Raw genomic sequence first — 24,644 nt, forward strand, 5'->3', positions numbered from 1 at the left:
AGATTTTGAATTTGGCTTATGGATTTCCAAGGGTAAAGCCTTACCACCAGCGTTTCAAGAAGAAGCAATGCGCATTTTTTTTCGAAAAGTGCCCGTGCAATTATCTAACAGACGGGAGCTCGATGCATTACCTGGTGATTTAGTAACCTTCCAGGCTCTATTTGAAAACGACGGGTCCGAGAGCATGTGTTGGCCAGGAACACCAGTGATGCTAGTGTGGGACCTGAATGACGATTTAAAGAACGGTTCCCTCGGTATTTTTACCGGAGTAAAAAGTGATGTCCTTTTGGTTGCCTTTCAAGAAGTCGGCATCGTTGAGATTCAAAGGGAAACTTGGATAAGAAGAAACAGGAATGGCCAAAAAATCGGAGGCGTGACCCAATTCCCCACTGTATTAGCCTATGCAGTTGCTTGTCATAAGTCGCAAGGTTTGACGCTTGCCTCGGCAGTTGTACACTGTTCTCGTGAGTACGTGCCTGAACTAATCTATGTTGCCGTCTTAAGAGTTAAGTCCCCAGATACCATACAGATTTTGAATTTCAGTCCACGGCAGTTGTTGAGGCCACACCAAAGGGCGGTTGACATGTGTACAACCCATCATATATGTGAACCACTTGCAGACCTATCATGCTGCTGCAAAAGGAGCTTTGAAGATAACAACCTCATTTCAGTAAAGGAACGCTTCGACGCGTGCGAGGAAGACGAAGAACCGTTCACTTTCCCGAGTGGTTTGCTCGATGGTCCTGTGCGGCAATGCTTTGAGGACGAAGAGGTTGCTGCCCCACTGGAGTTATTGGATGTTTACGACCGCATGATGAGGCATCAGTCAAGTCTAGTGAGTCCGCCAGAAGGATTTCTCATTAAAAGCCGAGATCACCTGTTAGCGATGAAAGCCTCGCCGACTTCAATTGCTTCTACGTTTTTGGAAGAAAAATACAGAACAATCGACTTTCTGTTAACCGACACCTGTTGGCTCAAGGTTCAATGCCTTGTTGAATTGATATGGTTTCATTCATTTCTCATCATCGAAAACCACGTTGTAGAAAATCCAGACGAGATTGTCGTTAATATCGGAAGGCAAGGATTTACAGAGGCGACGTCGAGACTGCATGAATTCCTCACCAGCACTGAATTCTTCCGCTATGTATGCATTGTCTTCGCCGTCAAATTAAGTCAAAGAGACGACAATTTTCCAGCGGACTGCCGTTGTTGCGATTGCGAAGTTTATCTACTTCGAATTTCTAGAAACACTGGCTTCCATCGTGAGACACGATAGGAATGATAGGAGTGGCTTTCAACGTTCAAGAGATGGATGTGGTTGGCAGGTCGAAAGTTCGACATGTGGGTGGTTGGGCGGTCAGGAAAGTCCTCTCCCGGGCTAGAACCTACCTACGAAAAAACTACTACACGACTTCGAGCTCTACGCTGGTCAAAGTTGAAACAAAGCAAAGGGCATGTTAGGTTCTGGAAGAAAACGTTATTCAATCTTTCGACCGACTAAAAGAAACGTCGAAATGTAGAGACGCTAGAAGTAACGGAGGCAAGGCAGTATCGGCAAAGGGGCCTTCTCCATATATCGGATGAGGCTTACCTCTTCTTCATGCAGCTGGAGCAAAGGAGAGTAGACTTACTGAACGTTAATGTCATGAGAAAAGAGGGCGAGAATATGGTTGAGGCGGCCATGTGTAGACTTACAAGGGACGAAGAACTGAAAGAAAGTTGGATGCGATGTTTTCCAAGTGAAGAGATTGACAGGAGCGAGGTTTGTAATATATGCCTTATTAGTACCATGGGTTACAAAATGCTCGTTAATTTTGGCGCAAAATCATAGTGTTAATTCATAACCAAAGCTTATATATAACTCAGTTACGTAGTATTCTCGTTTCTTTCGCTCACCACTAGAAATATCCAGCTTATATTTTCGAAGCACATGTCTTATCAGTGGGCTACTAGCAAGGAATTATCTCACCTTTCGTGTGGAAAGCATTTAAAGCTACGGTGGTAGGCTTCAACTTAAGCTGAAGTATCTCTCTTCCACACAGGATTTAATCGAAAATCTGCGGAAAGAGATTTTGGTATGTTATGTCAACATGGATGCATCCCAATTCTTGAGAGATTTCCGCCGTGGTGCCTCGATTGAGAAGAACGCGGAGCTGCGAAAACACATTTTGCAAAGACAGGAAGAAACGAAGGAAAAATCTGACAGTGTCCCATTCAAGGTAGTTGGAATTGCTGACATTTTATTGTCCTTTTAGAATGCATAATGGCTAATAAGATAAGCTAAACACTAGAATATAGGGCTCGCTTATGTACATACAGTGGCGTGTATATATACTGTACCTTACGCGTCTATTCCTTACATGTAATGTATACAGCATAGATATTACAGCAATAATAATAGTAGATATAACTTCACATAATTTGCTAAAAATTCCATGTAGGTTTCAATAGATAACAATTAACATGATAGTAAATTTAAATAAGTACAGTACATTTAATTGTTTTCCCACATCAGGAAATCCTCAAAGACAGGATTGAAAACAAAAGGGCCTCCCACAGCCGATTGGTTGGCTTCATTCACCAACATCAAGGCACTGCCCCACTGAGTAGAGTCTACCTTTCGCCACTGATTGCTTTGTGTCAGGCATATGTTGTCAGAACTTCTTCAAGATCGACTAAGTTAGTTATTGCACAAGATTTGTTAAATGTTATTCCAGAACATGCATTTATTCCAAATACAATACCAGTTGATGACAGGCAGTTTAGGATAGTGAGAAACTCTGAGTCTGAAGGACACATCAGGATACTCTTTCAAAGAGATAAGCTATATATTTTGAATGGACACTTAAGGGTACAATTCATGCTTGTGCAAAAAATTTCAAACCATTCCTACTATTTAAATAGGAAACAGTTCTGTAACACAGTACAATACAGTGTTAAAAGTCAAAGAATTTCATATTTTTAAGCACAGTAATTTCATATTTGAATATCTTTCATGATCATCAACTGAGAAGTGTGGATATATATACAATAACACATACATTCCCATACAAACTCTAACATTGACTTCCAAGGAAAACAGTAAGTTCACATACTTGCCTATTTTAACCATAAATGTGGTATGTGAATATTATAAGATGAAAATACAAAGTATTTAACTGCATGATAAACTTTGATGTGAGCTTGGAATTGAAGGTCGCTGGCTTGTAAAGGCACTACTACAGGAGGCATTACTCTTAGGACTAATAGTAGTTTGACCTAGTCTAATTGAATTTTGTGAAGACTGTTGCTCCAAGAAGGTTGGGTTATCATTTTGACCATTACAAGAACGTATCTGACAGAAATGGTTCTCTACACAGTCCTGATTTACTATGGCAGGCTTGATTACTGAACTAGGATGCTTTAACAATTTGTAATGTACTAGTGACTGGAATCCAAGACACATTGATTTTAAATCAAACCATAATTTACTTGAGATGAATAGCTTGCCATCTCCTTGAGTGCTTTCTTCCCATGAGCACATCTAATTATAGAAATTATTTAGCTTTTGAAGCCTTATGTCATTAGTGCAGGTGATGTAGAGCCTGTCATTGAAAAGTGAGACCAGCTCACTTGTGTGTTCTAACAGGCTGATTACTGCATCAAATGAGGAGTCATCCTCTCCGCTTGACTTCATACTTTCCTTATATTTCTGTATAGATACAAGTTCACAGATGTAAGCTACAATGTTGAAAATCAAGATACCAGAAAAGAAGAGAAATTATCATGAAAAGTAATACAAAAGTTACAAAATGCAGAGGAAAATATATTTTGAAAAGGGAAATGTAGGTAAAGTAAATTATGTTGTTGTTGTTTTTTTTTTTGGCAATTATGCAGAGCCTTGTAGATACAATTATTCCAATGAACTTTCATTTTAACAACATTAAAACTTGGAGTTGATTATTTTTGAGTTAATCAAATGAGAAGTGACTTAACTATATGTAAACAAAACAATTACCTGCATGAGAAACAGCATCTTTGTATCAAGTACATCTTCTGCGAGTCTGTTCCGCATTTTGCTGGCAGAATCAAGGTCAAAATGCTGCATGGTTAGTTTCTCATGGAATGGGAGAGAGAAGGCTTGCTGCTCTTATTACTTTTTTCAATATTGTTTCGTATCTTCTTGATATTGTGCTGTTCAATTACAAATTGGTCAAAGTCAGTAACACTTATAGCTTCATACTTCTGCTTTCAATTAATATCAGGTAACTGACTGACAATATTCTATAATAAACAATGTAGGCAAGCCTCAGGCAAACCTACTCTTGAGAGTGTTTTAGATACTGTCAATTGCCCAAAAAAAGCAATTTGCTTGACATGAAAATATTATTGGCTCAATATCATTGAAAATTGCTTAAAGCAAATATTTTTTTAATTGTTCACTGTGAAGCTCAGAAAACCATGAACACCATAAATATATATGGAATGGTATTGTGTTGCAAGGAAAAAGTCAATTAGGAATGAAAGAACTAAACTGCAAACAGCAATGGAAATTAGTTTGTGATTTTGAAGTTTCTTTGCATGTCCTGAACTTTATAATTTATGATTGGTCAGTACACTTACTAACCTGTCAGAATCATATCAAGGTGTTCATGGTTTTTTTTTTTTACTCGCACAGTAATATCTGAATAACAGATACCAAATTGAAAATATTGGGCTTATATACATACATGTCATAGAGGTATTGTCTATTACCTTTGGGTCCATGATAAACATCATTGGACCACCAGTGTAGATGTTTGTGGCTGCAAATGTTTGTTTAGCAGGGTTTTTGTCATGAAAGTGCATCTTTACAAACTGCCTGCTCCAGTCAGCACCATCAAGGACACACCAATACACCCTTTGAGAAGACAAAATAATACAAAATATAAGCTGAGACAAACAATAATGTAAAGATAACTGTATTAAGTATAACATTCATAAAATGTTTTAATTTGATATGTCTTTCCTATTCTTGGATCATAGGTTCACAACTTCCATAATTCCTTTGAGTCAGTAAATTACATGGCAAATCAGTTTGTAAGTAATATGTAAACTCTCTTACTTAACATATTGTTTTTCTCCTAAAACAAAGCTTTAAATGTAAATGGCAACTTGTTAATGTGATACTCATACATCATGGTACTTGGGCATATTAATCAAGGCAAAACGTAGTGGTACCAATAATATTATTAAACTTGCTAAAAGCATCTAATTCACAAGCATTTAATATTAGCTATGCAATTCAAACAATTATTGGCTGTCACTTTCCCTGCAAAACTATTTCACTTTAACTTTTCTTTTTTGATTACTCACTCAAATCCAATCTCCAACATCTTCAGGACTCCTTCCCAAAAACAGAAGTACAAGCTACTTGGTGTGCAAACCCCATATGGATATTGAGCAATAGGGAACCTGAATCCATTTTCACTGACATAAATGAATTGCAGCACTTGTGTGGCAAGCTCTGGTTCATCACCTTAACCTGGAAGGAAGAGGCATATATTTGTCTTGTTTTTAAGCAAGTCTTAGCTGTTTTACAATTTTTATAGCAGTAAGAGAGGAACAGCATATATCTGTAATTCGTTTGAACTGCTTATACTACTGTAAATTGATATATGCATTTTCATGTAAATTACCTGACAATATATTCATTAGCTTGTGGCCCTTTCCCAGGTCAACAAATCCAACAAGCTTGTGCTTACCACCAACTGTTGATATCTCCAGGTTCTCCTACAATAGAGGGCATCAATTAAATTATGAACTCTAATATTAGAACATGTCTCTAGTATAGTTTCAGACAAAACATAGCATCTAAGGGATGTCTCACATTGACAATGAAGTTTAGTTTTGTAATATACATCATTACAAATGAATTGAAAATGCTTTTCTAAAAAAAAATTTTCCTAGTACATCAATAGGTGATCTTTTTCTACTTTTGATGTTTTAAATTTACCTGAATCTTCATTTTGTCAATAATAAAATCACCCATAAAATCTTCTTGTTTCATCCCCCTCTCTTTTGCAGCATCAAAGCATCATCTAATGACATCTTCAGACCATCTAGGTCTCTCTTTAACTTTGTTTTTGTACAGCCTGTAAATGGATCATTGAACAGTTTGGTTTCTTGTTTCAATAGCTTATCCAAATTTGCAACTGTATTATTAAAATTATTTGTCACGACCAGGAGTGAAGGCAGACTGTGTTCCTCTGTGTAGTTAGGTATCACAGAATGTACAGAGATTTCATAAAGAAATGCTTTTTAATATTTTGTTCTATTTTAAGTAATCATTTGGTAGGCTGAAGAACCATATTTGTATATACTTACTCACCTTATTGTTTTGTTGCTGGGAAGAGTTAAAAACTGGCGGAGTGCAGCACAGTTCAAGGCATAATCGCATGACCCTATAAACATAATAAAAAATATATTGTCTGTTTGGTACAAAGCCTATACTAAAAGATTGTGAATATGTACAGACACACTAGACCAATAAAAAATGTAACTTAAATGTAATTTCATTTTTCAGAAGAAATTTTAAAGTTGGAATATTATAATTAGATTATTTCTTGGAATTTCAAGTAAGTATCATATCATATTACGTTTCTAGCCATAGAAACTAGCCATTAGATTTCTTAGTAAGGATAATAGAAGCCATGTCAATAAAACCTAATCACTTACTTTGGATGCCACCTAAAACCATTTTTGCTTCCTGTCTGCAAAATTTTCTCTTGTTGTTTCCACAGGTCGGCCATCTCTTCGGGTACATTTTTTGCATCAGCAAAAATCTTGCAAAAATCCTCATGGTCCTCTTTTTCCATTCCCACACATTGCGAGAAATACTTCTCTCTCCAGTAGCTTTCCCTCAGAGCAGTGTTTTTACATGCCTTCACTTCTTCAGTCAACTTTTCAGTTAGCTCATCCCTTGTCATGTATCTTTTGTTGGTAAAGGGATGAACTGCATCCCTAGATAACTTCCTTTTCTTTGATTTGTCATCCAGTCGTTTATTTTTCTGCAATTGGCAAAACTAATGCCATCACTGCACTGGATGATGTGACACTGCTTGGAAAATACCTTGAAGAGGACATTGTCATTGTGCCTGTATTCTCCACTAACATGGGGAGACATTGAAGCGCTGGTAGTTTCATTAATGTCCACGCCAGAACATAGTGCTGAGCTATCCACAAATTCCAAAATTTTGTGAACTCTTTCGCCTAAAGCACGTTTTTCCAAGCCGAGTAGATCAATCATATTTGTTAAAGAATACTCGCATCCATGAGATGAAATGGAATATCTTAGGCCTGATGAGGATGAAATCTGTTCGATACAGACCTCGGTAGATCCTCGCTGATTTCTGAATGACCACGATTCGAGACGAACAAAGGACAGCTTGTTGTTCCTACAAACGGTACTCCATCCATCTTTAAATTTGAGATCGTTGACTTTTTCCATGAAGTGGCTAAACGTTTCTGGTGGCGATGCGATTATCTCTCTAATCTTGAGGTTCTGGTAGAAAGCTTTCCGTTGCGTACGTGGTCCACGCCGAACCCTTTTTACCTTTTCTCCCCTAATGTCGTTAACGATTTTTCCAAGCGTAACTGAATTAAGGTGGCAAAGAAAATTTTCTTTTTCTACGCTTGCATGACTCAGGATTTCGCTGGCGTCTGCAAGGTTATCTGCCTCAAAATCGTAGTGAAACAAAACCCTAGTAATGAAGAATGAAAATTTCCGTCTGTCTAGCACAGAAGCAAAGGAAAAGTAATAATTCAAAGAAAAATAATTTGTACATTTGGATCTAAATTGTCCATTTCCATGCGTGAAAATATTAAAACGGATATCCAGCAACAATACTCACCACGATTTCCATTTCAGATACGATCAAAACAATTATAGCCTCTTGATCGATTTCAACTGAGGGGACCCGTGGTTCTAAAACAATTTATTGACGATAACTGACGGTATGGTCCCCGGCGAGGCTCAGTTTAAAAAGGAGGTAGGGTTACCAAGCTGGTTTTCAAGGTTGATGGGAGTTACTACATCACGGGCGACGAGCGGGGATAGAAAAAACGACCCAAATACGAGTGGTCAGCGGTGAAACAACTTTCATACGTCATATATAGACAGATCATTTGTAGTATCAGGAAACAATCGTGTTGTAAAGCCGAAGTGTAAACAGTTTACTTCGCTAAATAAAATGTTAAGCAATTCAAAAGTGTTGATTGTACATATATCTTTTACTGCTTTAATAAACAATGAAGGCATCGGTGGCATCCGAAAGGTACCAAGAAGAATTAAATGTACGTTTTGTAGTTGCAGAAAACAATCGTGTTGTAAAGCCGAAATGTTACCAAGTTACACTTCGCTACTTAAAAAGTTAAGCAATTTTCCACAAGCTTTAACTGGAACAATACTTTAAATGCTTTATTAACCAACGGAGGCATCGGGAAAGGCATTGGTGACACCGGGAAAGGCATCAAGAAGAATGATATTCACGTTATGTAACTTGTTGTGTGACGAAAAAAACGTATCTTTACTTGTTCAAAGCATTAATCACAGTTGGCTTCCTTTTCACTTGAATTTTGTATCCACAGCCTAAGATGAGAAATTTAAAATTTCTATCAGCTGAAGTTCTTTTACTGCATATTATATCTATTCAATCGCCCCCAATTCACGTGGAAAAAAGGCAAGTAGGAAAACACTGAGCTTCGAGAAACAGCCATGTTAAGGCTAATGTATTTACCATTCCTTAAATATTTACAATCAAGACCACTCGTTTAGGAGACCTTTTCTCAAAAGATCCACACGCGCAAATAATGCTGTTTTCCATTCGAAATGTTTTTCTTCCTATTCAATTGAACAACTGACTTAGCGTTTAAGCCGAGAAAAAAATCATAAAGTTTGAATTCTGGGATGTTGTCCACTGTTGGCTCCATCAAGTTACGATTCTGCACCATTGACGCTCGTGAAAATCTATCTTTCCCTCGAAATATCCAAAACAATAATTGCCTTCAACAGAAAAGCCATTGAGATGTTCTTTCAAAAAGTCGATCTCTAAATCTCTTAACATTGTTGGCTTTTGGTCTTCATCCATGGCAAAATCTTCCAGGAAAAGCAAACTTCAGTGCGAAAACCAAGTTCCTGCCAAATTTGATTGACATTTTTGACAACCGGAAATCATGATACTTTTTTTTCGTCACGCAGCTAGCTACAAACCATATATATAATTATTCTTGGTGCCTTTCCAAATGCCACTGACTCCCTCTCCGAAGCCTCCGTTGTTTATTAAAGCAGTAAAAGATATGAGTTCAATCAACACTTTTGAAAAATTGCTTAAACTGTGAAGTAAATTGTTAACATTTCGGCTTTACAACACGATTGTCTCTGGAACAACAAATTATATGTCTCTATATGAAGTATAAAAGCTGTTTCACCGCTGACCGCTCATATTTGGGTCGTTTTTTCTATCCCCGCTCGTCGCCCGTGATGTAGTAACTCCCAAGGTTGATGTGGCCACGGGCTGCTAGGAATCTCTAAACTGGAAATTTTTGGAGCAAACTGCGGCTTAGTGTCGGTTGCACGGGGACGATTGAGTTTTTAGTGAATTGAAATGAAACTACAGTATATGTGCTTGAATTCTGCGTTGGATTTGTGGCCGCCCGGTCATTTTGAGCTTGGATTTTTCGCTTCTCGGATTAGGCGTTCGGAAATGTAGTGTTCAGCCTTGGGCTTTTCTTATGTACGTTGAAAACCTCGAAATGAACAACTCGCTAAAATGGGCTCTTTTCATCAAAGTAAGCGGTCAGATAACAAGTGATACACTGTGGAAGTAAGGTGAGGTATTTTTATTGAGAATTTGACGTATTTTTTTTATTCCTTAGAGCGGTCGTAAATATTCCCAAACAAACTCTTATAATTCCGCCATGACTGTTATTGCGCAAGATAATCATCTCACAGCTGAAGCTTGGGCCGCTTGTGGTTCTAGTGCTTATCACAAAGTTGGAACATCCTTGTGCTGAATTCTTGTGCCTATTTTGGCAACAAAAATTCATTGGTTTAATTATTAAACAGGGTCATTCAAGGGGGGAGGGGGGGTAGTGGTATAGCAATACACCTGAAAAAAATTATCCAGTATACTTAAAATTTCCCTCAAAATCAAGCAAGATACCAAAATTTGGAAAAAAAAAAGTATTCTTCATGCCCATTTACTTTTAACAAAAAATACTGTTTACCCAGTTTAAAATTCCACTGTGTACTGTTTACCCAAAAACCCCACTGACCCTGATTAAAGAAATAAACAAGCTTGTGGTTTAAAGTGACTTTTGACATATGATGTTCTTCCAGAAACGGTTTTGGTTCATGTACAAAAAGATGGTAGAAAAAAAAGTGACACAAGGTTTCATCATTGACGAGGAGTATGTTCTTTTTTTTACCATACTTAAGATGATGTGTTTAAATACCAAGGCACTAAGAGAGATGGCATGCAAGATATTAGAATTAAAACTTTACCACCAAGAACTAAATCTCTCTCTGACCAGCATCTTCTAAGGGACTGTTAGTTATCTGTTGTGAGGCCAGTGTTTAGAGTCTGGGGCCTGAGTGTAAAATTTTCGAATTGGGAGGAGGAGGGGGTAAACTTTTAGAATCTGTTGTTTCAACTATTATGTTGCTGATAGATTAATACATGCAAATTGTTGTTTTGAGAAAGCTATTCCCTCCAAGAACCAGAAGTCTTAATGTCAGTTTGAAGGTGTAAAAAGCATGTAGCTTCTGCACTGTACCAGCAGTGATTAGAAAATTGTCCCTCTTGTATAACTGCTTTACTTGCATTATTATTTCCTTTTTTAGCTGAATAATAATAATATTATTATAACTGCCTCTGGCTATTGTTTAAAACAAAAATAATATTCTCATTTTTATTACAGTCCACAGTCAGAGAGAAACCAGAGTATTTTTACAAAAGTGAAAGAAGTATTGAAAAAAGAGCATGGAGGAGAAAACTGCCAATGGACTGACTTACAAATGGAAGGTATGACATCACAGGAATCAACTTTTAATGTTGTGTACAAGTTAGAACAATAAGCATTTACCTTTTAACCATTTTCCCTTTAACAGAGCTAAAGTGCAAATCAAACAAATTTTCTGCAATAAGTTGAACAGAAAATGTAACAACTGAGAGGGAAAACACAATATTACCAGTATTAATTCTTTTAAATAATATATATCCATAAGCTGACGTTACATATACACATAGACTTGTCATTTTATTGTAATTTTAGGATATCATGCAGTGATAGTAATTATTGTTTTTAACTCAATAGCTCAGTTTTATCGGTACTTCAAAACAACTAAAGAAAGAGAGCAGAGGATAAGAAAAGGGAAAAATGAAGAGCATAAAGAAAAGTGCAAAAGGAGCAGGCGTTTGCTAAATGTAAGGACTAGCTAAGTTGTCTTGCTTCTGCCATGCTAAACTTAAATCCAAGAATAAATTTTCAAGATAGTGTGGCTGAAGCATGGCTTCTGAATCAAACATTTCAATTCAGTTTGACAACAAGTGTTGTTCAATACTATGGCAAATTTGTGTATGGCATTGTACCAACATAATAATAGTTTGAAAACACAATACAATGTGGGATAATATACAGCAACAAAAAATGAAACAATGCCATGCACAAATTTGTCATACACTGTATGTTGGACTGGTATGTTTACAACTGGTGTACAAATACACATTAATTAGGAAAGTCAACCTTGCTGGTAGTTAACCAAATAATATAGGTTTGCTTTAATTAAGTACTGTTTTGTAGCATGCATTTTTTCTCTGGGAGTTCTATTTATTGCTGATTGTTATTTTCATATTTTATTTCTTTTGTGGGATATCATTTTGAGTTAGAAAAGTATTTCTGTTTGACAATAAATTATAAGTTTCATAGATATAATTTGGTCTGGTCATTAACTAAATAATGACTGAATTGTTGCTTTTTGTTCCATTAGAAACTGGAAAGGCGTCAGTCATCCTATGAGATGCTACAAGCTTCTATGACATCAAAAGAAAAACAGTATTTTAGTGAAATCCTTGACATTTATTACATGAGCAGCGAAGAATCAGATTATGAGGAGCAAGAAGATTTTATTACTGGTGAAAAAGAAAAGAAACTTGCAAGATATGTAACCAAGAAGCTATCGTGGGAAAGAACGAGCTTGACAAATGCAAAAGCTAGGCTAGACAGAACCTACAAAAATAATTTGACCCCCCATGCCAAGGCAATGGCTAAGCCAAGGAGTGTTGGTGGCATGTTGGAGAGACCTGCACCTGCTGGCCCACTTTGGGCTGTCAGGCAGATAAACAATGAGTCATGATTGAAAAAATACTTAACACTTTTTCTACTTTTTATTCATTTATTTATCATGTATTTAATGGCAAACTGAAGTAATTTTTTTGTTAGAACAAATTATTGTCATCTAGATCACAGGGATAGTTTCTTCCAAGTATTGTTAAATTTATTGACTTATGATGGGGGAAATTTGTTCCTGTTAAGCATAAATAAGCTAGGTATGTGTGACATTTTAACCCTTTGACTCCCAAGATCTGATTGGTAATTATCCTCTCCAGCTGCTACATATTTCCCTGTAACTTAGTTATGAGAATCTGGTGTTAGATCAAGACAAAGACCTATACCTGATAAGTTTGGGAATTCTCATTATCTCTTTGCTGGCTAAGGTATGGATATTTTAGGGAGAAGTTACTTGTTAATCACTCCTGGGAGTTAAAGGGTTAATTACAAATAGGCAGTAGCTTTAAGAATGTGTACTAGTGAATTTAAAATAAAAGAAACTTGAAACATATATTGTTTAGTGTGATACGTGACGTGGTGGGTGGCAGTTTAGTAATGAAACAACAAAACAATATTTTACTGATCTCACAAATTTGATTCAAAACTAAAACAAAGCAACAAATTTTGAGCAGATTAATTTGCATTAAATGGTACTTTGACAGCATTAAGTGTTTAAGTTCTGTTTACTTCAATTAAACAGTACTTAAACATACAGGAATGTTTTGGACACATTCAATGTGAACTTAAACCTACATTATGTTTTAGCCTAAAGATAGTATAAGCCAGGTTTAAGTCCAACTTAAGTCTAGGTACAAGTGACTTAAACATCAATTTAAACTTATTAAACCTGAGTTTAAGACAGGATTAATCCATGTTTAAGGACACCTAAATATATCTTTTCTCCATGTGAAAGTCATGCAGTCACGATTTAAGCACTTGGGACACGTGCATTGTTTTCTTCTTTGGCAGGTTGTTTTGAAGGGTCCCAAACTTCCATTCATCATGATACGTTGACAAAATGGACCATTCCCGGAATTGCATATTTTCCCAGTATAATAATTTAATGACCCACTTCTTGTCATTTCACATGTATGAGCGTCACAAGTTTGTGTTCAAGAGTTCCGTATGCATTGCATGAGACATCCTTGTTCTCCACCGCTGCAATTCTGATTACATTCTTCCCCACCGCATTTCAGATTACATGTTTGAGCGTTACACTGTTGTACACAATGACTACCAGCGTGGCATCGCATATCACATTGGCTTTGTACTCCCCCACTGCATGTTTGCACACCTGAACCAGAATTTAATGAATAACTTCTCTTTAAGATACATTCACGAGCGTGGCACATTTGACTGCAGGTATGACCGATGCATTCCATTTGGCATATTCGCACTCCACTTTTGCAAGACACGCACCTTTGTTACACTCGGTTATGACGCATTGTCATCGTGCACAGAATTAAATACCATTTTCAGGGCTCTTTGCACATTTCAGTGGCCATGGCCCATGCAAAAGTATAATCTAATAAGTTCGGTCCTTTTTTTTTTTTCTACATTTGCAAAGTGGAAGGAGAGCCATCCAGTTAGTTATTACAGATTTCGTATATTTTTAAATTGAAATATCGGGCGTTAAGTTTACTATGTAATTATGCAGAAGAGCTTCGCATCATCACGATGGACCCTATGTTAAATCCCCAAATTTACTCCCGTACCTTCAGGCTAACAACAGCGACATCAGATGCCAAAGCTTCAAGTCCGACAAGTCCAACGACATTTGCGAACTGGATAACTGCACTGACCAGGAAAGCGAGACCTGAAGATTTCATTCATACCATGTTTAGATATTACTATTGAAGATTTGGAAAGACCAGGGTGTAGGTATTGATACGGTTGAATGTTCACTGTGTCGAGGAGCGATGACTATTTTGCGATATTTTGCCGAGTTATTTGAGGACTGAAAAATATCCGTAAACATGATGCCTTTTGTTGGTGGCATTGTTAATACCATTACTGCTGTATCACAGATGTTGACGAAAGCCTCAGTGCTATCCATAAGTGCATCGAGGATTTGGCAACAATTTTAAATACAGTTGGATCCTACTACTGCTTTGTAGCCATAATTACACGGGAAAAGGAAAGACTATAACATAACTATTCGTAAAAGTGAGATCATATAATCATCGAAAAATGTTCTTAAAAAAATGAGCATTCCCATAAATGCCTACATCTCCACTTTTCTCCTCCATTTAGGTCCTGTTGAAACTTTTTTCACGGGCTAAAAATGGCAAAATAACTAAATTAGACCAATACAGGATAAAAGTAGCTTATACTCAAATCAGTTTACGTTTGATTATTACATAGAATGTCGAACTAATCAGTACAGACGACCAAAACCAGGAAAGCCCACGTACGTCACTGGAATCAAATACTGCGAAAATTACCTTGAACCCTGCTGGTGTCGTTTCCAAGGAAATGCAGGAAAAAAGATGTTGACCGAATATCAACCCATAATGAGATATTGTACGCATATCACAGGTTGGCTGAACAGTTTGCTTCCGATAAACTAGTTTACAATGCTGTGAATACTCAGTTGTGATTCGAGTGAGAAACTGTTGATTGTGCTTTGTTTACTACCTAATTAAGACCCCACGATGTAACTTAGGCTATTATGGATCTGATTGATAAAGATGAAAGTAAAATCATGATTACCTTATAACCTTTAGAATTCGATTTGATCTCAACCCTCAGGCCTTCGGCTGATCCAGAGTGTTATAAGTAATTCTTGTTGTAAATATAAGCTTCTAGAAATCTCCAGATGCTTAGTCATGCTGACATGCATTCCATAAAACTTTCTAGAACATCTCCTTAAGTCATGCAGTTATTACGTAATACTAATAGAATAGCTCTTTTGTAAGCTTCTGGAATGTTCCAGAACACTTTGTGAATGTAAGACTCACTTATATAATAGTAGTAGTTCTTGTTGTCGGGAGTGACTGACTGTTTAGAAAGCTATACCGCGAGAGAGAGCTATAGTGGAGGATTGCGAGAAGACTCGAGTTCGTCGAAGGTTATACATGTATGGTGGTTGGTAGGATGCGTCTTGCTGTTAAAAGATGTCCAAAGTTGTGAATGGGTTTCGTAACTCCCACTAAAATTCAAACAAAATTCTGCGTCGCTCTATCGAACTGGTACTTAGTTGCTTTAAAAATAAAACACCACCAACGCGACAGTTGCACCGCGAAAGCCGGGAGTAATGCATATCTTAATACTCCTCTGAATCACAACCAAAGTATGGGTCAGTGAGTGCGTGGTTCTGGCGTCTTTTCAATTACGTAGGTTGAATACCAGTTGTAAGATGATTATAGGTACCTTGTGTTACAAAGCTCCAAGCATTCGTTATATGCTATATTTTGTCTTGCCTCGATAACCTGTTTGTTATGAATATCGATCGCACAAGGTCCAAGAGTAGTTTTTCCCAACAAAATCAAGGCATTGTCAAGTGGGATTTTGGCGAACGTAAATAAGAATATTTAACAAAGGGAAAATATTAGATGTAACACCTAAACATTCAGAACTTTAGAATTGTATGGCAGATACATTTGTCAGAAAAGAGAGAAGACAATTGAGATCTTGGGGCCGAAAGAGTTAGAAAACTTCGCAGAATTGTCCAATGGCTGGGGTAATAGCGATTTCTAACGAAGCGAATGGAATCTATCACGCATCGGAGAACAGTGTGTGTTATTACTACTAGAGCTAAAGATAATTCGTAGAAGAGCAAAGCAAGCCCTCTACACCTTAATTTGAGTCATGATTGGTGCGAGAAGGAAGTTTTGAAAGGAAGTTAAAATCGAAGGAGAAAATTAATTTTGAGAGTTCACTGACTGCGTGCAATCTTTGTTTTTGTGTTCACACAGTGTAACTGGAGTAATTTCTAATGGAATTTTTAATCACTTAAATCATAATAATTGAAAAGTTTTTTAACTTTTGCAAGGTCATGGTAAAGAAAAGGAAAGTTTTTCCAAACACAATAAATTAAACTTTGCAGCGGAGCAATAAATATGAATAAGTCAGTAATTGACATGGCGATTCTACGATGTAACAATGATATTTTCGAGCAAATGAAATATTTTTAGAGAGCGTCAAATGGGTCTAAATAATAATTTCCATCTGCTTTTTTTCTGAATTCAAATATTACCCTTTTTGGTTATGTTGATAATTTCGCGGGTAAGTAACGTTATGCCAAAAGTTTCGTTCCATTTTAAATGAGAAATGTATTAACTTGAATAATAGGTATCTAATTTATTGTTGTGAATTCAGCGGATGGGAATCAATAACTGTTTCAAGTCATAAAATTCAAACACAAAAATAATTGTATTGAAACCGGCGGCTGGAGGTTGAGAAGCCATAACATTGACTCCAGATGTTTGTCGTGCGGAAACGTAAACACCTTCTTACATTGACACTGACGGGAAGATTACGGGCACAGGGCACATGCATTACAGCGCACCACGGTCATCAGAACAGGGGGCTTCCCGTCGATAACTATTGGAAATCATAATACGCAAAGACAAAAGGAGTTGTATTGAAACGACTGGAGATAGGGAAACCATATTATTGACTCCAGATGTTGTGTGGGAATATAAACACTTTACAGGGACACATATGTACAGAATTACAGCGCAGCACGGTCATCAGAACAGAAAATAGAGAAAAAACTAGAAGAACCTAGACACAATTCTCGAAACTTTGAAGAAATGTGCATCGCTACTAAAGGGATACTTTTCATTTTCCGTTTTCCCTTATTGCTTCAGCTACTGTTGCTCCAAAAGTTTTCTGGACTGAGCGCGCAACAGTGCACCAGTGAAGAGTCGATCGTTGGCATGATGCTGCAACGACACATCTTTAAAATAATGAAGCCTTCCAGCTCACTCCATTGTCTTCAGGCCTGCAACGGCCACGTTAGGTGCCAAAGCTTCAATTACGACTTCTCTGACGGCATTTGCGAACTGAATAACCACACCAAGCAAGACAAACCTGAAGATTTCATCCCGAACTTTACGAGATATTATTTTGGGAAAGCCAGAAAGAGAGGTTTGTAGTTATTTATAGGAGTGAATGTGCTGTTTTTTCGTGATAGGATGTTATATTTTTCTAACCTTTTCCGTCAAAGATAGGTGAGGAGGGGGGAGGGGGGAGGGGGAGGGGGAGGGGGAGGATGGAGGCCTTCGTTAGGAAACTGTTTTTTCAGATGCTTTTCAGTTAGTTTATGATCTTTAACCAAGATTGAATTTTTATTTAAGCATGAGCTCTTGAGCCTAGATGAAGCTTACAAATTGAGGCGAGTCCGAGTTTTAATTAAAGCGATGACACGCTCATGATTCATTACCGAATTCTAGTCAGGCAAAGAAAAAAAACACATTAAAGGAATATCTGTATTGGTTCAATCGTTTTTGAATGTCGTCATAAAGGAAATACCTCTCGAAGTCAAACATTTCTTCTCCTCCGCTTGCTAATTGAGGTCTGTCACTTTACATAAAGCCTCTGCATTTATTTTCCACCTCCCTGGAGAACATCTCTCTGGGGAAAAGCCTCTCATATCCCGTTAAATTCTGGATGAGGAAGCAGTCCTTGCCAATCATAAAAAGCTTCTGAATTTAACACTTTCTGGTCCTTTCGCTGCAATGGCCTTGATTTTTGACCGTGGTAACAAAGTTAGTCCAGTGTGCATACTCAGACGATCAATTTGGACCAAATTTATTCAAAAGGTAAAAATCTTGGTAACAACCACAAATCATCCAGCAAGATCCAAGTGGAAATTTGTGGCCATCCTTCTTGCTATTACAGTGGTAGTTTCCTATTATAGTCGCTGTGCTGCTAAATGGAAAGAACCTCTTGGACTACTTTGGTGACACCAACAACAAATGTAAGTGAAAACTTACTGAAAAAAGACGCCGAAATAACAGAATAACATTGAGCGATCAGTTATCTGAAATGAAACGAAAAAGCAAACAATCGCGATGCGATACCTTGAAAGTTTTTTAAGGAGAATTGAAAAAAATAATATTGAAGTAATAAGAAGTATTGGCATATTTAGAAAATTCAGGCACATAGAAAAAAATTAAGAGCTAATGTCAGCATGCATTAGACAAACAGCGGCAAGTCACCCAAGATTTGCTTTCACTCCTACTTCCATATTTTGTCGCCTGATATGTTCTGATAATTGTGGTGTAGTGTTTTCATGAAAATATATCTTATTTTTCGAGAAATGTTTTTTTTCCTACGACCGCTCAAATATGCAAATTTTCACCCTGAATATTACCCGAGTTGTGTGACCTCATGTCACGAATATACTTGACCTCTGGTATTTCTGTCAACACAGTCCTTTGTTTTATCATCTAAACTTAATCCTCTGTCATTATTGAAACTAGCAAATAAATATTTATTTTTTTGTGAGTATTTTTCTCAGACATACTTTTCCTATGTAGAATAGTAGCATCAAAACAAAGACAGTTTAACAATAACCGATATGACAGAATCTACTGAGCTTCAAGCTTTTACAAGACAAAAGGATGGTTCTAAAGTTACTGTAAAAATTACCTTGTGTATTTGTGTTGTTCTATCTTGAGACGAACTCAATATGAAATCTACATGGTGTGCCTACTAGTCGTCACCGTTTACTGGCATAAATCACTACAATTTGTAAAAAGATCTAACATAACACTCTTACCTTGTTTATTTTTGATTTTATTAGCTGTTTCGATTATTATATTACGCCTGGATATTACCTTTTGACAGGAGCTCAGGTTTTGCGTTGTGTTTTCCCCTCCCCTATTTATATCACGAGATAGTCACGCAATAATTGATACCGACAAGAATGAATACTTACCCTGTATAAAGATTTTTGTTTGTGTTGAATTGGAAATATTAGAATATGTGCTTTTTGTGGTCACTAATCGTTGTTTTAGTGGCAACGAAGCAGCTAAAGGCGCGTTGTTGCTTCAACGCTATTGAAATTTATAGCATTCAGACAGGAGAGCAAAGCGTGATGCTCTGGGAATAAAATCTTTTAGGGGCCTTTTACATGATATCGGAATAAGTTTTGTTCAAGAACGAGTTCATATCGGTTGCCACATGATACAAGAGTAAAATTTATTCGAAACGAGTCATTTCTGAATGAGTTTATTAGGGTTTTCATTCCAGAACGAAACACTCATTCTGGACGACCTTTTGAACCTGTATAATGTAAATGCGGTACGACACTTAAATCTGTATGAATCCTCTTTAGGAGCGAGGGAAAGACAGAAAAGGACAGAAATACTTGTTTTTAAAGGCTAAGTTATCTTGCATGTAAAAGCGGAATGAAATTCATTTCGCTCCGGGACGAACCTCATTTTGGAATTATGTAAAAGGTACCTTAGGGAAGGACCATTAGATTTTTGAGATGGGGGCGACTAGTACCTTTTAGGGGTCAAAATAAGCGATCTGGTACCTTTAATGGTGTCTCGAACTAAATGTCTAGGAACGGAAAATGTTTTCCAGTAACTACTGCCTAACCAACTGTAGAAACTTTTTCAAAATTTATTGCGCGTGGAACCTAACTTATGTTCAGAGGTAAATTAATGATGTCGCACCCTAGTGTCGTTTGTCTTATAGGTTACATTCCATACATCATCAATTTTTGCGCTTCCAGATATCGATGAGTGTAGCAATGCAGACCGTGTTTGTGACGTGAACGCGAAATGTACCAACTCTTACGGCTCCTACAACTGTGCTTGTAAGGAAGGATTCATCGGGGATGGACAATCGTGCCAAGGTAGATTAGATTAGACTTAGAAAAAGAGCAGAGTAACTTTTCATAATTACCACTGAATTGCCCAAGAAGGATATCTTGTTCTATTTCTTTCGATAACTTTTGTTAAACATTTTTGTCCACAGATATCGATGAGTGCAACGATGGCAACCATGTTTGTGATGCTAACGCAAGCTGTATCAACACTATCGGCTCCCACAACTGCACCTGCAAAGAAGGTTATATTAGAGATGGACAATCGTGCCAAGGTACATTAGAAAAGTCTTTAATAAAGTCTTTAGTCTATTGCCCTGGAACAAGACTCATGTTTTAGACAAAATTACCAACACAACAACACAATTTTGCTTCCAATATTTTATATTACGCTTTTGAACACGAACCCACACCTCGATCAAAATCCTAATTACACAGTGCTTCTAAAGGAGACGCATGAATCCTTTCAGGCATTGTGGATAGAAATTTCTTTAACAAACAGAAGAATATCGTATGCGGCATCATTTATCGCCAACACAATTCTCCATATTGTTTTAAAAAAATTTCTATGTGACGGGCGATTTAAACCTAGGTCTGTTGAAAAACGAGAAATCTCAATACAGCTAGGACTTCCAACTGGCCTTACAGAGCAGTTTTCTACTTCCAACTATTGACAAAACAACATGCGTGCATAAAATGTCAGCCTCTCTTATTGATAATATTTCTTTTACAATTCCAACCAAGTTTTAATCAGTGGAAATATCATCACCGACGTTTGTGATTAATTCCCTCAGTTTTGCATTTTGACCTCAGGACGAAATAAAGTTACAAAAAAGAAACAAAACAAAACAAACAAGTTTAGAACATAAGAGTTACATGAGATATTTGGGTGTCTAAATCGATGAAAATCTTTCTTGGAAAAACCACGTTGACTGTGTTATCACTAAAGCAAGTAAGATTATAGGAATGGTTGCTAAAATGAGACACTTTGTTCCATTATCTGTACTACAAAATATTTATGTATCCTCAAGCTTACCTCATGTAACTTATGTACTCGTTGCTTGGGATAATGCGTCTAAAAACTATATAAACAAAGTTGTTGTTCTCCAAAAGCGGGTATTACGTTTAATTTACATAATTGGTTGAAAAGAATATGCAATCGCCTTATTTGTAAATGCAAAAATTCTACCTATTACCTTCTTGTTTCACGAAGCTGTATGTTACTTAATGCTCGGTGTTCATAACGACAATGCACCTTCTAACATCATAGAAATTTCTGCTAGATCTTCAAACAACCATATCTATGCTGCTCGCTCCTAAATGTCAGAACTCTTTGGTGTGAAGTTCTCAAGGCTTAAAATGCAAGGACAGGCCTATTCGCGTGTTGGTGTCAAAATCTGGAATGAGATCCCTTCTTAACATTTGTCAAAGACATCCTCAGAAAAAAGAAAAAAAAAAGCTTTTTCTCGATATTCTAGAGACTGAAAACCGATGCTGCAATTCAGACACGGCAAAATTTAAACAAATTGAACCAGTTCTACAATAATTTTTTACACTTAGAAACTCAAGACTTTTTCTCTTTTACAATGAACGTCTTTAATTTCCTCTTTTTATTTTCTTGAGTATCTTCAATGTCTTTTTACGTGATATTTCTTCATTTCTGTATTATTTCCACTGTAACTTAGTTAAGTTAAATTACGTTTAGTTAAGGAATAGAATCGACCCGCCTCAATTAGCAACTGCTATCTTCGAGTCAAAGGAATATTTTGTATGTATTATATATATATATATATATATATATATATATATATATATAGGAAGTCTGCAAGTCGATTTTCGCGTGGAACAGTGCTCAATACGTTGAAGCAGAGCAGAATAAATATTATGAGAGGAAAAAAGGACGCAACTACATTTCCTGTTTCGTGAATCGCTTCACTTCAGGGGTTTAATCTTAAACACATGAAGAGTGAAGCGATTCACGAAACAGGCTTGTCGGGAAATGTAGTTGCGTCCTTTTTTCCTCTCATAATATTTATAGATATATATATATATAATAAAAATGAGGGTGAAGTGAAAGTGAGAAGTCTCTGACCCAAACTAACAATTGAATGTTCCTTTCACAATTATTATTCAACTTTTTAGCCGATCCATGTTATAATTACCACAATTTAAGTGATGCCACAAGAAAAAGCAGTCATGCTACACCGCCCTCTAGTTCAGGGTTTTGTGACAACCAACTCCTTGAGCGATGGTATCGTTTTGTGGGAGCTGCAGGAACTAAAATGCCAACAACGCGTGTGCCAGCATACAAATGTGGTACAGACTGGTCAGGCTGGTTGGAAGGTGCTCATCCAACAGTGGAAGATGGAGAAGTTCACAGGATGGTCTGCTTTAGTGACCGTTCGACGGGTTGCAAAGAAAATATCCGAATTTCAGTTAAAAATTGTGGATCACTTTTCATCTACAAACTCACTAAGTCCCCTCTTTGTCCTTCCCGCTACTGTGGTACAGACTGAATCTGAGTCTAATAACTTCGCAGAATGAGATAAGTCATTAATGGATCCTTGTAAAAAATATTAGCAAGTTCTTACGTCGGTGGCGAACCCTTAAATGTTATAAATATTAAGAGTTCTCATGATGGCGGGTATCAAATATCATTTACATAATTTAGGAAGAATTCCTGCCTGAAAAAATGATAAGTGAAAACTGTCAAATCCACCTAACCTTTCAGTAACCTTTTACATTATTTGATAGCGTTGTTTATATTTGACAAGTTGCTTCACTTTTTCGTCAAGCGTTTTATCACTATTGGATGAATTATCCTATTGCAATGATTGGATGAGCAACAAGCATTTTCCTAGAAAAATTAAGCAGAAGCGTTTCGGTGTCTCGGAATAACCTGACTAAATAACTCGCTTTAGTAGTGTTACATTATTTATGAGGACTACTTGCCAACAAATCAAGTATTACAAAAGAAAAAAATAGAGAGGTCGAAGACCTTCAGGTATGTAGAATATTCATTTCGAATGCCTTAGTCCAGCAGCTTCAGAGATAATAGCTGAGTAGGGAAATCCAGAATGGCTTCTTTTAGCGCTAGGTACTTACGTATTCTTGAAAAAAATATTGATTGAGGTTTTTTCCTTTGTACTACCTTGGAAAATTACGACTTAGGGACACGTGATTAAAAGCTCACAACGGTATTCCATTTCTATTCACACCACCGACTGTATTTGTGTTGTTCAAAAGTGTTTCGGCTTTAAAAAAAATATTCCTTGATTAAGGCCATGTGTCAAAGGTGGCCTGCCATCCGAAGTCAATTTGCTATGCAATCACGATCATACTATGACTGCTATGAATTTGAGGCAAAAGTTCTTCATTTTTCATCCATGCTGATGGCTGTAACTTTCGAGTTCGAAGAAGGTTTGCTCAAATTTGGTGCTCAGACCCTTTTGAAGCCATGGCTATCAGCGGATTACGCTGTAATTTTGGTCCGGTTCCCCCATTCCTCGTTTTCCGCTTTCCGTTTTCCGTTCCTTGTTCCTCGTTCCTCCATCTTCCCTGTCCGTTCTCCCTTCTTTGTTGGAGTAACATCCTACTACTGCTATGATACAACAGTGGTCAGTTCAAAAAGCGATTTCCGAAAACATTTTAGCCTATGAGCGTTCTTATAAGGAAAAAAATCAGACTGATTTATACCCAGCAGAGTTTACTGGCGAGCTGCTGCGAATCCTGTCAGCTATTAGGGTGCAACAGAGGAGAAAAAAAAGATCAAAGTTCCGAAGACTTAAGAAAGATAATTCCCCGTCTTTTTTTAAATTAGAGAAGTTGGTATAATTGAAATAAAAAGTGAGGGTGCAATGTGATTCAATATTTTACGAGTAAAATTATTTTCTTGATTAATTTGCATTTCTGCTTTCATGTCTTCGATAGAATAAAAAGAAAATAAAATTGATTTTGGGAGAAGAAGAAAGAGACAAACCGAATCATGAAAGTGTGGAAAAATTTCAAGAAAGTCGGCCGGTAGATTCGTACCAGGCTGGTCGATTCGTACCCAGCTCAGACCTTTCGTACTCAGGGTAATTAAGTACTGTTTACTGAGTTGATAACTTAAATTGGCCATCGAAAAGGGTTTAAAAGCTGACGTTTTGAGCGTTAGCCCTTCATCCAATCACTCTGACGAACGGCTAACGCTCCAAACGTCAGCTTTTAAGCTCTTTACGGTGGCCAATTTTACCTTATCAACTCAGTTGATAACACGAAATTACCCTGTTATACTCTCCCACCGACGCAGCACCACAGTTTCTTTAGAAACTTACCCCCTATATCCTTTCGTACTCAGTCAGTTTAATCATTTAGATTCCAAACTAATAAAGTTTATTAAACACTTTAACCCATAATTTCTCCCTACAATATCAACCTTGATGCAACGCGCGCCGCGACCCAATTTCCTGTGACACGAAATTCCCAGAGTCGGCGAAAATGACAACGTTCAAATTTTTTGACTTTCTAG

At 37.0% G+C, this 24,644-nt stretch overlaps 2 protein-coding genes, 1 long non-coding RNA gene and 2 pseudogenes across 4 annotated transcripts; 3 read left to right on the top strand and 2 right to left on the bottom strand.

Annotated features, from left to right (window-relative positions):
* The first annotated feature begins 184 nt into the window (after nt 1-184).
* LOC149052707 (uncharacterized) lies at nt 185-3,384 on the top strand (annotated as a pseudogene).
* Nucleotides 2,214-7,865, bottom strand: LOC149052708 (uncharacterized; annotated as a pseudogene). The gene is made up of 8 exons (XR_016186039.1): nt 6,697-7,865; nt 6,350-6,422; nt 5,975-6,113; nt 5,658-5,751; nt 5,335-5,503; nt 4,735-4,879; nt 3,998-4,173; nt 2,214-3,691 (listed from the first exon to the last, which is right to left on the bottom strand). The product of XR_016186039.1 is annotated as an uncharacterized LOC149052708 (transcript).
* Nucleotides 7,866-9,511: 1,646 nt separating this feature from the next.
* Nucleotides 9,512-12,859, top strand: LOC149052709 (uncharacterized). Its single transcript, XM_089204726.1, has 5 exons — nt 9,512-9,847; nt 10,358-10,428; nt 10,939-11,042; nt 11,335-11,444; nt 12,008-12,859. Exons 2-5 carry the CDS (start codon nt 10,373-10,375, stop codon nt 12,371-12,373), a joined length of 636 nt encoding a protein of 211 aa, XP_089060852.1. The 5' UTR covers nt 9,512-9,847; nt 10,358-10,372; the 3' UTR covers nt 12,374-12,859.
* Nucleotides 12,399-15,095, bottom strand: LOC149052710 (uncharacterized). The gene is made up of 2 exons (XR_016186220.1): nt 14,064-15,095; nt 12,399-13,642 (listed from the first exon to the last, which is right to left on the bottom strand). It is a non-coding gene; the product is annotated as an uncharacterized LOC149052710 (long non-coding RNA).
* A 1,758-nt stretch (nt 15,096-16,853) lies between these two features.
* On the top strand, nt 16,854-22,650 carry LOC149052711 (uncharacterized). The gene is made up of 4 exons (XM_089181528.1): nt 16,854-17,442; nt 20,042-20,164; nt 20,287-20,409; nt 22,277-22,650. Exons 1-4 carry the CDS (start codon nt 17,106-17,108, stop codon nt 22,648-22,650), a joined length of 957 nt encoding a protein of 318 aa, XP_089037654.1. The 5' UTR covers nt 16,854-17,105.
* Nucleotides 22,651-24,644: the final 1,994 nt, after the last annotated feature.

The sequence above is a fragment of the Pocillopora damicornis genome, chromosome 1 (assembly GCF_964200805.1).
Source record: "Pocillopora damicornis chromosome 1, jaPocDami1.2, whole genome shotgun sequence".
In the NCBI taxonomy this organism is placed as follows: domain Eukaryota; kingdom Metazoa; phylum Cnidaria; class Anthozoa; order Scleractinia; family Pocilloporidae; genus Pocillopora; species Pocillopora damicornis.

Coding starts and splice junctions, on each gene's coding strand:
- LOC149052709 (XM_089204726.1), top strand. CDS start 10,373: ATGTACAAAAAGATGGTAGAAAAAAAAGTGACACAAGGTTTCATCATT. Junction 11,043..11,334: donor GACTGACTTACAAATGGAAG/GTATGACATCAC, acceptor TTAACTCAATAG/CTCAGTTTTATCGGTACTTC. Junction 11,445..12,007: donor GGAGCAGGCGTTTGCTAAAT/GTAAGGACTAGC, acceptor TTGTTCCATTAG/AAACTGGAAAGGCGTCAGTC.
- LOC149052711 (XM_089181528.1), top strand. CDS start 17,106: ATGTGCATCGCTACTAAAGGGATACTTTTCATTTTCCGTTTTCCCTTA. Junction 17,443..20,041: donor TGGGAAAGCCAGAAAGAGAG/GTTTGTAGTTAT, acceptor TTGCGCTTCCAG/ATATCGATGAGTGTAGCAAT. Junction 20,165..20,286: donor GGATGGACAATCGTGCCAAG/GTAGATTAGATT, acceptor TTTTGTCCACAG/ATATCGATGAGTGCAACGAT.